The sequence below is a fragment of the Mirounga angustirostris genome, unplaced genomic scaffold (assembly GCF_029215605.1).
Source record: "Mirounga angustirostris isolate CCGP_5_RB_7025 unplaced genomic scaffold, mMirAng1.0.hap1 SCAF_15, whole genome shotgun sequence".
NCBI classification, from domain to species: Eukaryota; Metazoa; Chordata; class Mammalia; order Carnivora; family Phocidae; genus Mirounga; species Mirounga angustirostris.
Genome location: NW_026991723.1, coordinates 83442531 through 83455061, shown reverse-complemented (window position 1 = coordinate 83455061; position 12531 = coordinate 83442531). Strand labels below are relative to the sequence as shown.

The following is a 12531-nucleotide window of genomic DNA, read 5'->3' as shown; positions in this document are numbered from 1 at the left end:
CAGAAAATCCCTCTCCTCCCAAGCCAGATAAGTGAGATGTTGTATGATGGGCCTGTTCCTCAAATGAAGGAGTGTGGTGAGGGTTCTCAACAGTGATTGCCCCATGGCCCCCTGTGTCCCTCCCCAACCCCCAGGACCAATGCCTATAGGACAGAAGGACAGAAACTTCTTCCTTTTTCTTCCCTTTTCCCCAGTTCCCAGACCAGTGCCTGGCATCTAGTGTGCACTCAGGAAATAGAGACGAATGAAGGAATGCACAAAAGAGGGTGTCATGCAGCAGAGGGATGCAAAACAGAACAGTTGGGCCCCTATGGAACCAGGACAGTTCAGGACCAGTCTGGGCCTGGAGGTTGGACAGGGACATCCCTGGCTGTGTGGGGAGGCCTGGCCTTCTAGACAAAACCCCCTGCCCTCTGCCCTGCCCTATCCTGGCCTAGCTACCCACCTGGCCCAACCTGCGACCACTACAGGCAACCACCTGGCCCTGGAGGCAGTCTCAGACCAGCCTCAACTTTCCCAGCTATCCACTGGGAGTATCAGCAGCCCCCAGCAGATGGTGACATTCAGAGCAGCCAACGAGAAATGCACACGGGAGGTGTTCAGTCAGCTCACCTGCTTGCCTTCCATTCCCTTCTTCCTCTCTTCACCTTCTGGAAGAGTAAAAAGATCAAGCCAAAGCAGCAGAGCCACCTGGTCAAGTCATCCATGCCCCTGCCTCTGCTCCAGCCCAACCTGACTCCACTCCCAAGTCTGGGCCAGGCCGGACCCCGCCGGGCCAGGCCCCAGGGAGGTAGCCATCCAAGGGGAGAGAGGCCAGGCTGCAGGCCTGGTGGGGGAGCCGCCCATAAATCAGGCCCCACTCCCACCCAGTCACTAACAAGCGGGGCTGCCTAACCGCCTACATGGGGTCCCTGCCTCTGGGCTCCCACAGCGGCCTGGAACATCCAGCTGGCCAAGGCCTCCAGAGTGCCTTGGCCTCCACCCCCACCGCGGCCCCCAGATAGATAGGGGTATTTTTTTTTTCTTTTAGGAGAAGAAAAAAATAGGCCTAAATGAAGAGAAACACCAACAAAGAAGGAGAGAGGCCTGCAGAGTCACGTGGGGGCAGAGACCAATTGGGCCTCCGGTGCCCCCCCCCCCCCCGGCGGGGAGGAGGAGGACGGACGGACAGGGCCAGCCTACTGTCCGCCTGCCGCCCGCCGTGGCGTGAAGGAGTTCCTGTGTGCCCACGGTCACCACTGCCCCACCTGGGCTGCCGGAGCCTTCCCTCGGACCCCTGGTGCCCACTGTCCACCCTCATCCGGCGTGAGAGCTCTCCTTCCGCTCCGTAAGTGAGGGCCTGGGCCCAGGCCTCTAATGGCCAGCCTCCCGCCTCAGTGCCTCCCTGCGGCCTGCGCCGGCCACTGCCTGCTCGGCTGAGTGACTGATGCCCGCTGCTCTGGGCAGGGAAGGGGCCAGAGGTTGCCCCGGACCTGCCCTCCCATCATGCTACCCCCTCTTCTTCCCTGGGCAGCTGATGGGAGGAGCTAGGCCTATGGGGACAGGCCCCATGGGGGTCTGCGGTGTCCCTCTGTCTACTAGTGGCCGAGCGTTCATAGGGCTGTGTTGGCCCAAGCCTAGCAGTCCGTGAATGTGTCCATGGTCCCTGGGTCTGTCTTTGGGTCTCTGGGTCTCCCTGCTTGTGGTTCTGTGTTGTCTCCGTGGATTTGTATGGATTTGTGTGTCTGTCTTCAATGTCCGTCTGTCAGTTCTCGTTCCGTGGCTGGTCCAGATCGATGTTTCCTTCCCTGGGTACGTGGGTGAGGGTGGGTGCAATGGAGCCTGGGTCAACCTCAGGGCTCCCAGCCTGGTAGTGTAGCCTCTGGAGAAAAGGAGCTAGAGGTGGAGAGAGAAGGGGAGAGCGGGCTCTGGGCCCAGCCCCCTAGACCACCTGGGTCCCCAGCTGAGACTCGTGCTTACCTTGCCTGAGTTTTCCTCAGCAATGTCCAGGAGACTCCAGCCCTCCCCCTCAATCCCCTTCACTCCCCTACAGAGGTGGTACCCGTCCTGTTTTCCACTTTCTGAGGGCCCCTCCCCGCCGGAGAGCTGTTCAGAGGCGCCAGCTCCCTCACCTCCAGCTCCGCAGACGCTAGTGTTTCTCAGGGGTCCCATGTGGGGAGTCTGCGGCTAGGCTCAGGTTCGGCTCTCTCCCCTTTCTCACCAAGATTCGGCCACGGCATCTCACGGAAACTGCAGAACCCCTTCTGCAGGGCCGAACTTTTCCATTTTACATGCGGAGAAACTGAGGCTCAGAGAAGCAAAGTGACCCTGCTGAGCTTGCACAGCAAGTCGGCTGCTTATTCCGCCCTTTCTTCCGCGGGGTGAAAGATAGGAGGAATGGTCTGCGCGGGGTCTCCAGCCTCGGCTCGCAGGACCAAGGTGCCAACTCCAACCCAAGCCGGGTGGCGGGGGAGGCTCGGGTCGGGGGAGGCTCTGGTCGGGGGCCCAGACGAAGTTGGCCGAGGCTAAGGGCCAGAGCCTTCAGATCGGTCGGTTGCGTCGCTGCGGGTGCCAAACTGTGGTTTTTCCACCCCCGGCTTGAAGATCGCGGCTTTTTGGCCTTGCTGATCTCAATACTCTTCTCCGCGGAGGGGGGCGGGGGCAAGACGAGAGCAGGCCGCTTTCTCTGGTCTCAATTTTCTTCATCTGAAAAATGAGAGTGGCCGGGTAGCCTTTCCCCACCCAGAGCAATTGCTCAGCGTAGCCCGGCCCGGGCAACCCCTTTGTCCCGGGGATGCCGGACGCTCCCTACCCCCTCCCCTAGCCCGGGGAAGGGCTCAGAACGGGAAGGGGGAAGGGGGTCCCTCTGTTCTCCTAGCTCCCGCGCCCTCCGTGGCTTCAGGTCCTCGCCAGACCTCGGAGGATTCCCATTTCCGGCCAAGCAAACTGAGGCCTACAGCAGAGAAAGGGTTTGCCCCTGGTCGCCCAGCTGGGTACTACTGGTCGCTTCCGCAGTGCTAAGGCGTGCGTTTTGCCAACACCTCTTGGGTTCACCCGCATGCCCACCCTTAAAGAAGTCCAGTCATCATTACCGCTTCGCAGATAAGCAAACTGAGGACGTGTGTGTGTGACGTGTGTGTGTGTGTGTGTGTGTGTGTGTGTGTGTGTGTCTAGATTTGCTTCTCCAGTGAGGAAATATGGCAGGGCCAGGGCGCGAACCTGGTTTCTAGCCTTGAACCCGTGCCTTGGCCATGGACCCCCACGTTCGCCCTTACCCACTTCCACGTTGCAAAACTTTGACCAGCGCCCCCAGCGTGGCCCTTGCCACGACTAAGCTGGATGAGCAAACAGGGGCTCGCCTCCGGGGTGGCTTGAGGCTCCCAGGCGCCCAGCACCTGCCCGGATTCCGAGGCGCCCGGGCTGGGAATGGGGGGCCGAGAGGGTGAGGGTAAAGGCGCTCGCCGGGCTGGGTGGCGGGGGAGGGCGCGGGCCGGGCCTCCGCCCCCGGATACCGCACGCGCTGATATAGAGGGGCCGGCCCCTGGCCCCGGCGAGGCGGGTTCGCGCAGCGCGCATTGGCGGCGGAGGGGCCCGGGTCCCAGGTGCGCCTCGGGGCGGCCCTGGACGCGGCGGGGGGTGGGGAGGCTGGTGTGTGGGGGGAGGCTCCGAGGCCCCGCGCCCCCGCCTCCCCGCCCCCGGCCCGATCGGCAGTCATCGCGGGCAGGCGGCGCTGCGCCCGGGTGCGGCTCATCGCCGGCGGCGGCGCGGCCGGGAGGTGCGGGGCTCCGCGCCGGCGGGACGCGGGGCGCTGCTGCTCGCAGGAGCCTCCAGGTGGGCGCCGGGCGGGCCGCGGCCGCCGTCGCGCCCCTTCTCGCTTCCTGGGCCCCGGCTCTGCGCGCTTCCCTCCGCGGGACTTCGACTCTCCGCCCGAGGTCGCTCCCCGCCGCCTCGGGCTCGGCCCCGCGGAGCCCGCGGTGTCTCCGCCCGAGGTCTCTGCGCCTCGCGCCCGGCCTGCGACTCCGCACCCGGCGTCTCCGCTGCGCCCTCCCTCCGCCCGACGTCTCGGTCTCGGCGGCACGGGCCGCGCCTCCCGTTGCCGTCGCTGCCGCGGGCTTTGTCTCTCCCAGCCCGGGGGCCCCGGCGGCTCGGCGCTTTCGGGCTCTCGGTCCGGGGCGCCGTCGTTCTCCGCCTCTCCCGGCGCGAGCCCCCGGCGGCGTCCGACCCTGCGGGGGCCACGCCTCGGAGCCCGGGCGCCCGCGTCGGCCGCTTTCCGCGCGTCTTCCCGGCCCGGCCCCCTCGCTGGGCGCCTCCGTCTCTCCAGGTTCTCCCTCGGTGTCCCTGTCCCCCTCTCTGCCTCTTCTCTCCCGGGCTTCTCTCGCCTCTCCGCGTCTCGGGCTGTCTCTCGTCTACCGCTGTCTCTGGCTCTGCGTCTGCCTTTCTCAGGGTTTCTCTTGGGCCTCTGCCTCTCGGTGTCTCTGATCTCTCTCTCTTTCGTTCTCCCTCCCCGTGTCTCTCTGTCTGTCTCGTCTCCCCCGCGTTTTCTCTGCCCGCATCAGTGTGTCTCTGTCAGTCTCGGATTTTCGTTGTCTCTGTCGCCCCAGGGCACTCGCTCCGTAGGCAGCGTCGGTCGGTATCTCTCGCTCTCGCTCGGCCCATCTCTCGGTCTCCCCCAGACCCTGTCTCTGTCCCCCTCGTCCCTGTCCGATCCCCAGAACACTCAAGGCCCCACTCTGGCCGCGTTCGCCGGTGTCTCCCCCGCGGCGGAGCCCATCTCGTTTTCTCAGAATCGGGGTTTTGTTCTCAGACGAACGAATCCGGATCCGAGCGCACCGAACCGAGGGTCCCAGATCCGGCGCGACGCAGACCTCGCCCGCGGAGCCCCCGGGAGAGGGGGCGGGGGGCGCGCGGAGCAGGAGCGACGGGACAGGGGCGGTCAAGGCCGAGGCGCGGGCCGCTCGGGCCGCATCCCAGTGCGGGCTGCTCAGGGCGCTCGAATGGGTGCCCTGCAACGGGCGGCCTCGCCCAGGGCGCGGTAACGGGGGGCGGGCAGCGCCGCGGGGGCGCCGACCCCGCGGGCCCCGGGCCTGCCGCGCTGCCGGTCGCGTCCCGCCCGCCGTGACCCTCTCCTCCGTCCGCAGGCGGACGCCGCGGGCATGGACTATTCGTACGACGAGGACCTGGATGAGCTGTGCCCCGTGTGCGGGGACAAGGTGTCCGGCTACCACTACGGGCTGCTCACATGCGAGAGCTGCAAGGTGAGCGGGCGGCGGGCGGCGGGCCGGCCGGGCTAGGCTCTCGGAGGGCGGGCGAGCGGCCGCGACGCGGGGACAAGCCCTGTCGGGCCCGGGGACAGGGACGCGGGGCCTGGCCGCCTCCCGCGCTGACTCCGCTCTCCCCTAGGGCTTCTTCAAGCGCACGGTGCAGAACAACAAGCACTACACGTGCACCGAGAGCCAGAGCTGCAAGATCGACAAGACGCAGCGCAAGCGCTGTCCCTTCTGCCGCTTCCAGAAGTGCCTGACGGTGGGGATGCGCCTGGAAGGTGGGCGCGAGGCGCGGCGGCCTCCCACCGCTGACCCCTGACAGCGGGGCTCGGGGGTGCGGGGGGGGGGTGGAAGGGGTGAGAGGAGGGCTCCCGTGGCCTTCCTCAAGTTTCTGGAGCGGACTGTTGGCCCCTCACGTGACGGGAGGGCCGGATCTCTGCGGGGTGAGGGGTGAGGAGTGGCTCCGCCTGGTGAGGGGATGCGGGCAGGCTCAGCGGGCTTGGGTCGAGAGGTATCCGAAAGTGAACACCGGGGAGATGACCCTCTCTCCAGCCTCGGAGAGGGTGTGCTTCACCGGGCAGACCTCCTCCCTCTGCAAGGAGACCTACAACACTCCCGCTGGGGCCAGGGCGTTTAATACCTTTAGGAGACAGAGTTCAAGTCCCAGTGCCACCAGGCACAGGCTGATGGACCCTGGGCCATTTCCTTAACCTCCTGAGCTGCGGATTCCCCATCTGAAAAGTGGACCTAACAATAGTGTCTTCCTCCTTGAGTCAGTGCGAGGGAATTGTGTGAAACCCTAGCACATAGGAACTGCCATTATTATCATTGTTTATGTTATTATCTGTCCATCATCACAGCCGTCATTCATCCAGCCCACCCATCTGTTTGGCCATCCAAAAGTTCACTCAGGTCGTTCGCTTGGTGGGTGAAAGTCCTTCCACCATGTTCTTGGGAGGGCCCTGAGAGGGCGAGGGAAGGGGGGACAATTGGTCCCAGAGGACCCAGGCCCATCCCCGCCTTCCCACCCCCAGCCTCCCACCTCTCAGCCCAGAGGGGAGGAAAACCTCAAACTTTCTGAGGGTGAACAGTCGTAGGCTTCCACCCTGCTGGCCCCAGCCGGGCTGTGCGCCGAGCACGCAGCTGTTGGCTAAAGTTTTAAACAGTGCAGAAGGCTCCTAGTGGCTCTGGGAGACACTGACCCCAAGTCCTGCCACCTAGAGGAAGGACTCCTAGATGAGAGGGGAATGTCCCCATCTCCCTGGCTCCAGGTCCTTCCGGGCCAGGGGAGCTAGTTGTCACAAGTGATGGAGCGGAGGGAGCAGAGCTGGGCTCTCCACGCCTGCAGCAGGAAGACCGGCTGAACAGACCTCCAGGACGCCTCCCCTCCTGGGCACCACCCTCTCCCTCCTGCTCTCTCCCTTCTCCTAGAGCTCAGGGTGGGGTCCTGTCTGAGCAGGGGCTGGGGCCACACTGCAGCTGCAGAGATGCACCTGTTGGGTCTGGCTGGTGACACATTCTTGGCCAGGCGGAGGGACATCTGGTCCGCCAGGGAGGTCCCTTCTCCCAGCTCAGAACCCGGGCCAGCCCTAAACTCCGCTTCATATTTGAAGGCACTGGGGAAAGCCCGAGTCATTTTGCAGTAGGGGTTCGACAGAGTCGGGCAGTGAGTCAAGAAGCATCTGGACACCGGGGACTGGGCTGGATGCTGTGAGCAAGGCTGTGACGAGGGCCTGCTTCCTGCCACCATCTCCCTGCTCGGCCTTCTACTAGGCACCTGAACCCGTTGCTGAGTCCCCAGAAACTCTCAGCCTGGGTCACATGGCATGATACCACTCAGCAGGATGAGAGTGGACAAGAGGCAGGACATCTGGGGCAAGGACAGTGGATTCTGCCTAGATGAATCCAGGAACACTTCTGGAGGTGGTGACCCTAGGGCTGGGTGTTTGGCAGGCATGAGAAAAGGAAAGGGTTTGAGGCAGAAAGAATATCAAAGGCGGGGTGGAGGAAGAAGGAGATGTGCCAAGCGGAGGAGCAGGGAGATAAGGTGGCGTGGAAAGAACATGGGCTCTTGTAAAGGGTGATCTAGGAGGTAAACAGGGCCTTGAATGCCAGGCTAAGGAGACTGACTTCATCTGTGGGCAGTGGGAGCCATAAAAAGGTACTGAGTGGGGGAAGTGACACAGTTTGGGAAAGATCTGGGAGTGTGGCTTTATGGCAGGTGGCTTGGGGGGGCTGGGACTGACCCTCTGCTTCTGCCCGCAGCTGTGCGTGCTGACCGAATGCGGGGTGGCCGGAACAAGTTCGGGCCCATGTACAAACGAGACCGTGCCCTGAAGCAGCAGAAGAAGGCACAGATTCGAGCCAATGGCTTTAAGCTGGAGACAGGCCCCCCAATGGGGGTGCCTCCCCCACCCCCTCCGCCTCCGGACTACATGCTGTCCCCTGGCCTGCACGCACCTGAGCCCAAGGGCCTGGCCTCTGGTCCACCTGCTGGGCCACTGGGCGACTTTGGGGCTCCAGCACTGCCCATGGCCATGCCCAGCACCCACGGGCCGCTGGCCGGCTACCTCTATCCCACCTTCTCTGGCCGTGCCATCAAGTCTGAGTACCCAGAGCCCTATGCCAGTCCCCCGCAGCCTGGGCCACCCTATGGCTACCCAGAGCCCTTCTCCGGAGGGCCTGGTGTGCCCGAGCTCATCCTGCAGCTGCTGCAGCTGGAGCCAGATGAGGACCAGGTGCGGGCGCGCATTGTGGGCTGCCTGCAGGAACCAGCCAAAGGCCGCCCTGACCAGCCTGCGCCCTTCAGCCTCCTGTGCAGGATGGCTGACCAGACCTTCATCTCCATCGTGGACTGGGCACGCAGGTGCATGGTCTTCAAGGAGCTGGAGGTGAGTCCCTCCTCCCGCCTGGCTGGCCGCTGGGTCTGGGGTGTCCTCTTGGCTCCCAAGCCTCAGTCCCAGTTACCCCTTGGATGGAGCTGTCCTGCCCACTGGCTGCAGGCAGTATTGGGGCACAGGGAGGCCTTGCTGGGGACACTGAGGAGTGTTTCTGGCCCATCACAGCCTTCCTTGCCCCTCGCTCCCTCTCCCTCACCCCTCCTGCTCTCTTTTCTTCTCTGTTTCTTGAGTCTCTATTTGTCACAGACTGTGCTTCTTTATCTCCGCCTCTGTCTCTTTCTCTTGTCCCTCTCTCCCTGGTGTGCTCTCTCTCTGCATCTCTGTTTCTCCAGCCCTCTAGGTCTCTACTCCTTTCTCATCTGGTCAGGGTCTCCGTAGGCATTTATCTCTCTTCCTCTGAGACCCTGAGCTCCCCCAAAGGACTAGCTGAGTCTTTTGGAGGCTGTCTCTGGCTGCCCCAGCCGGGTGTTGAGAAGAGGACACAGCTGATCCTGTCCTCCCATTTGGAGAGGCCACCAATCCCTGCTAGCCTGAAATGTCATAGGTGGGGGTCTTAGTGTCTCAGTGTTTGGAATGTTTGTGGACGTCCTCCTTCCCAGCTAAGGTGAAAGGTCCTGCTGTCCCTGCATCTCTTGGGCATGATGGCTGGTCTCGTGTGTGTGTGTGTCCATGTGTCTGTGTGTGCAGTGGGGACTAGGTGGGGGACTGTGGGGCCTGTCACTGATCTTCCCAAAGGAGCCAGTCTTCCTTTTTTGCAAGGCTTCCCTTCCCCTGGATTGAAGTACCTGCAGCTAAAGTAAGCAAGAAAGCCACAGGGGAAACTGAGGCCAGATAGGGAAGAACTTCCCAGCCCTCCTGCCTGGCGGTTTGAAGGGCCCAAGGCCTGGGATCTGCCCCTCTGGTGCCCTGGCTCCCTGTGAACGGGGTGCTCTGCCAACCTCTGAGGCCCCTTGAGCCCAGGCGTGGCCCAGCCCTCCTCGATGGCCTGGGCACAGACCCGTCTTTAGTCCAGGCTGGTCGCTGTTTGGCTTTCCCCGGCCGGCCTCCCTGGCTGTTCCGGGGCTGGATGTAAACAGCAGGGCCCTCTGCCCTCCCTGCTGGAGCCACTGCAGCCTTGAGCAGCATTGTCAGCACTGACGCCTGGGCTTCCTCCAGGGGCATATGGCCGGATGGGCCGGGGGCACTGCCTGCCTGGGCCGGGCACGGGCAGGGTAAGACAGAAGGTGGGTGCTGCGAGCCCTTGAGGCATCGTGGGGCTGGGCCCTGGGTTACGCTGGGAGTCAAGAGTTGGTGATGATGATTCCTGCTTCGACGATGGAGGGTCTGGGGATGTGCCCTGTATCTGCCGCAGGGTGGGACTTCTCACCCATGCCCCCTCTCTAGGCCAACCTCATGGATGGGATGAGAGGCAGGGCCTTGAACAATCCCATCTGCCTTTCACTCCTGGCTGGAGGCCCTGGTTGGGGATGAAGATCCCAGGACCCTTGGGTTGGTTGCCAGCTTCCCCTCCAGACTTCCCATGAGCCCCCAGTGTGGAGGGGAGGAGGAGCAGAGCATTCCTGGCTTTCCAGAACCCTGGATCCAGGGGCAGGGCACTTCCTCTGGCCGCCTTCCTAGTCTCTTGGGGTTTTTCACGCAGGATGGGAAGTGCTTTTGTCCCAGCTTTGCTGAGTGTTTTTTCCTGCTTCTGGTTTCTCTCTGGTCCAAACCTTCCTGCTTCCCCTTCCCAGAATCTCTGAATCGAGCCCAGGAATATGAACCATGGTCACCATCCTCTGTAAAGGAGCCTTGCAGATAAGTACCAGCCCAGCCCTTAGAGGGCCTCCTCATCAGCCATGTGGAACTTCTTTCCTACTGGTCCGGCAAGCCCTGGCTGGTGTCTGTTTGCAAAGCCAGAGGTGGGGAAGCCGAAAAACGGGAATGGTGCTGAGTGACTCTGTTCTCCCTTCTGGGACCATTCACCAACCCCACCCCCCACCTCCAGGCAGAATACATCTTGGGAGACAGAGTGGGAGCTCTCTAGCTCTGAGGATGGGGCACTTGGGCAGGGCAGTGGGGACCTTGGAATGAATTGGACCCAGGAGGCAGCCAGGCTATTGGAGGAGACAGACAGGCACACAGATGAGGTCAGTGCAGGCCGCCCAGGGTTCTGGGAGCGATGGAAGGGGGCCAGTGGGGCCCAGCAGCAGCACAAATGGCTCTATCTAAGGAAATCAGGGGTTTCTTTGATCTCTGCCTTTCCAGAAAGCAGTCTGAGAAGGTTAAGGACATTCCAGGAAGGGGGGACAGCATAGGGAAAGGCCTAGAAATACGAAAAGGTGTCATGTGTCAGGGAGTTTCAGGTGGTCCTCTGTGTCCAGAGAGGTTGGCAGGGTCAGAAGCAGAGCTTGGACCAGGAGCCAGGGCTAGTGGGGGGCCACCCCGTCCTGGGGCAGAGAAGGCTCCTACCACAGAGCCTGAACTTTCCCTAGAGGCCACTCAGCCCCCTGTGATGCTGATGACATCTCACCGCCGAGGGCCGGGCCTGGGGTCTTTGCTGAGCTGCCAGAGATGCTGTGAGCCCGGATGCCCTCTTGGGGTTCTCCTCCTCCATTCTCTCTACCGGCTTAGATGTCCCTCTGTCTCTGTTTTTCATCTCACCCAATCGCAGTGTGTTGGAGTTGACAGTGACAGAGAAGTTAATAACAAAGGCCAGGGTTGGAGAAGCCTGTGTTCAAGTTCCAGCTCCATCAGCTCTGCCACCTACCACGGGAGTGACTGTGGGCAAAGGACTGCTCCTCTGGGCCGTGGTTTCCTCGTCTATAAAATGCGGGGGGTTGACATGACATCAGCCCACAATGCATGCCCGCACCTGTAGCGAGGGTTTAGTGAGCCTGGAGGGGCCAGGAGTCCCGCACAGGGCGCAGCACACGGGAGCACTTGGTAGGCTGCAGGGTAGCTCCTTTCCTTCCTGTGCCCTCTGCTGCTGTCCCCTGTAATCTCTACTTGCAGGAGGTACTCGGGCCAGGCCGGGAGGGCTGAGAACGCATAGGCCATCCACATGCTCTTCTGGGCCCCAGGGCTCTGGGAGAAGCTGCGCGGCCACCTTGCCCTGGGCTTAGAAAGCAACTGTGGAGCAACGTGGTGGCAGAGACCCCTATCCCCGCTCCGGCTCTGCTCGGTGGAGGGCAGTGTGTCGGCCCAGGCAGTCAGCCTCCCTGGACAGTTCCCAGGAAGGACAGGCCGGGAGGACGCCAGATAGGAATCAGGGAGGGGGAGGTGAGGGCCAAGAGTGCCTAATGACCCATCTTGACATCACTTCACCCTCAACATCCAGCTCGGAGGCCCCCGACTGGCAACAGATTGAACTGCTCAGATATATGGTTTCATTTAAACAGCAGTAACTCTGTCAGTCCCGGGCTGACAAACGATGGCCTGCCGACCACTCGGCCGGGAGAGCGCCGTGGCCGGCCCGTGGCATGTCAGCTCCCGGAGAATTACAGAGCCCGCTGGCCTTCGGCTGCCAGACGGATCAGACCCCAGGGGGCTCCGGAGGGGGGTCCTGCTGGGAGGGAGGTCAGCCCAGCACCCATAAATACCCCTTCTCCAGGGCAGGCTGCAAAGTGTCAAGGCTCCGGGAAGATTGATGGCAGACCGGCAGGAGGGGTGGGCGGCTGGTGGCTGGGCAGACAGGCCAGGCCGGCAAGGGACCCCAGGGCCAGGATGGCACATGTCCTTGTTCCCCGGGTGCCAGGGAGGTCCGAGGGCAGAGGAGGAACCTTTGCTTCAGGAGAAAGCTAAGGAAGGTGAAAACCACCCTCTTTGGTTAAGTGAGCCTCTTAGCCACCTGCTTTCCTGTGGAGAGGGCTGGCAGCTAGGGCCTTCTGGTTTTCTTTGAAAATAAAAAGAGGTGTGTGTGTGTGTGTGTGTGTGTGCACGCGCTCTCATCTGTGTGGGCAGTGTTTTGGAGTTTGGTGTCTTTATGTGTCCATCTGTCCATCTAGAGGAAGAGCAAGTGAAGAGTCCGTTTGGCTGGGGGTAGATGGGAACCTCAGCTGGGGCAGCATCTGCAGGAGAGTCCACCATGGGCCCACAGAGCCTTTCACAACGGACACCTCTGTGCTCATATGTCTTCTCTAACCAAAAGAGGGAGGATTTATTTTTCCAGTTTCTCAGAACAGAAAATCAGGGCGGAGGAGGATATTTGGCTGAGTGGGGACTCAAACAGAGGGCACAGGGCACCAGGGCTTAGCCAATATTGCATCTCTCTGCCCTGCCGCCCCTATCAGCCCCGTGGGCAGGGCTGCCCCCACTCCTGGGGTCTGAGGTCTGGGTACAGAGTCTGCTGCACCCAGGGCTTGGCCAGCCGGGTCACTGTGACCCCTCTTGCTTTCTGCCCGAAGCTCAGC

The 12531-nt window shown here is 62.4% G+C and overlaps 1 protein-coding gene across 2 annotated transcripts in view; it reads left to right on the top strand.

Moving 5' to 3' along the window:
- Positions 1-12531, top strand: part of NR5A1 (nuclear receptor subfamily 5 group A member 1) — a 28156-nt gene that overhangs the window by 1254 nt on the left and 14371 nt on the right. For both annotated transcript variants that reach the window (XM_045882014.2, XM_064579192.1), the window contains exons 2-5: positions 1031-1327; positions 5118-5234; positions 5380-5521; positions 7509-8134. In XM_045882014.2, the coding sequence (XP_045737970.1) occupies positions 5133-5234; positions 5380-5521; positions 7509-8134 (870 nt within the window). In that variant the 5' untranslated portion in view covers positions 1031-1327; positions 5118-5132. The remainder of the gene's footprint in view (positions 1-1030; positions 1328-5117; positions 5235-5379; positions 5522-7508; positions 8135-12531) is intronic.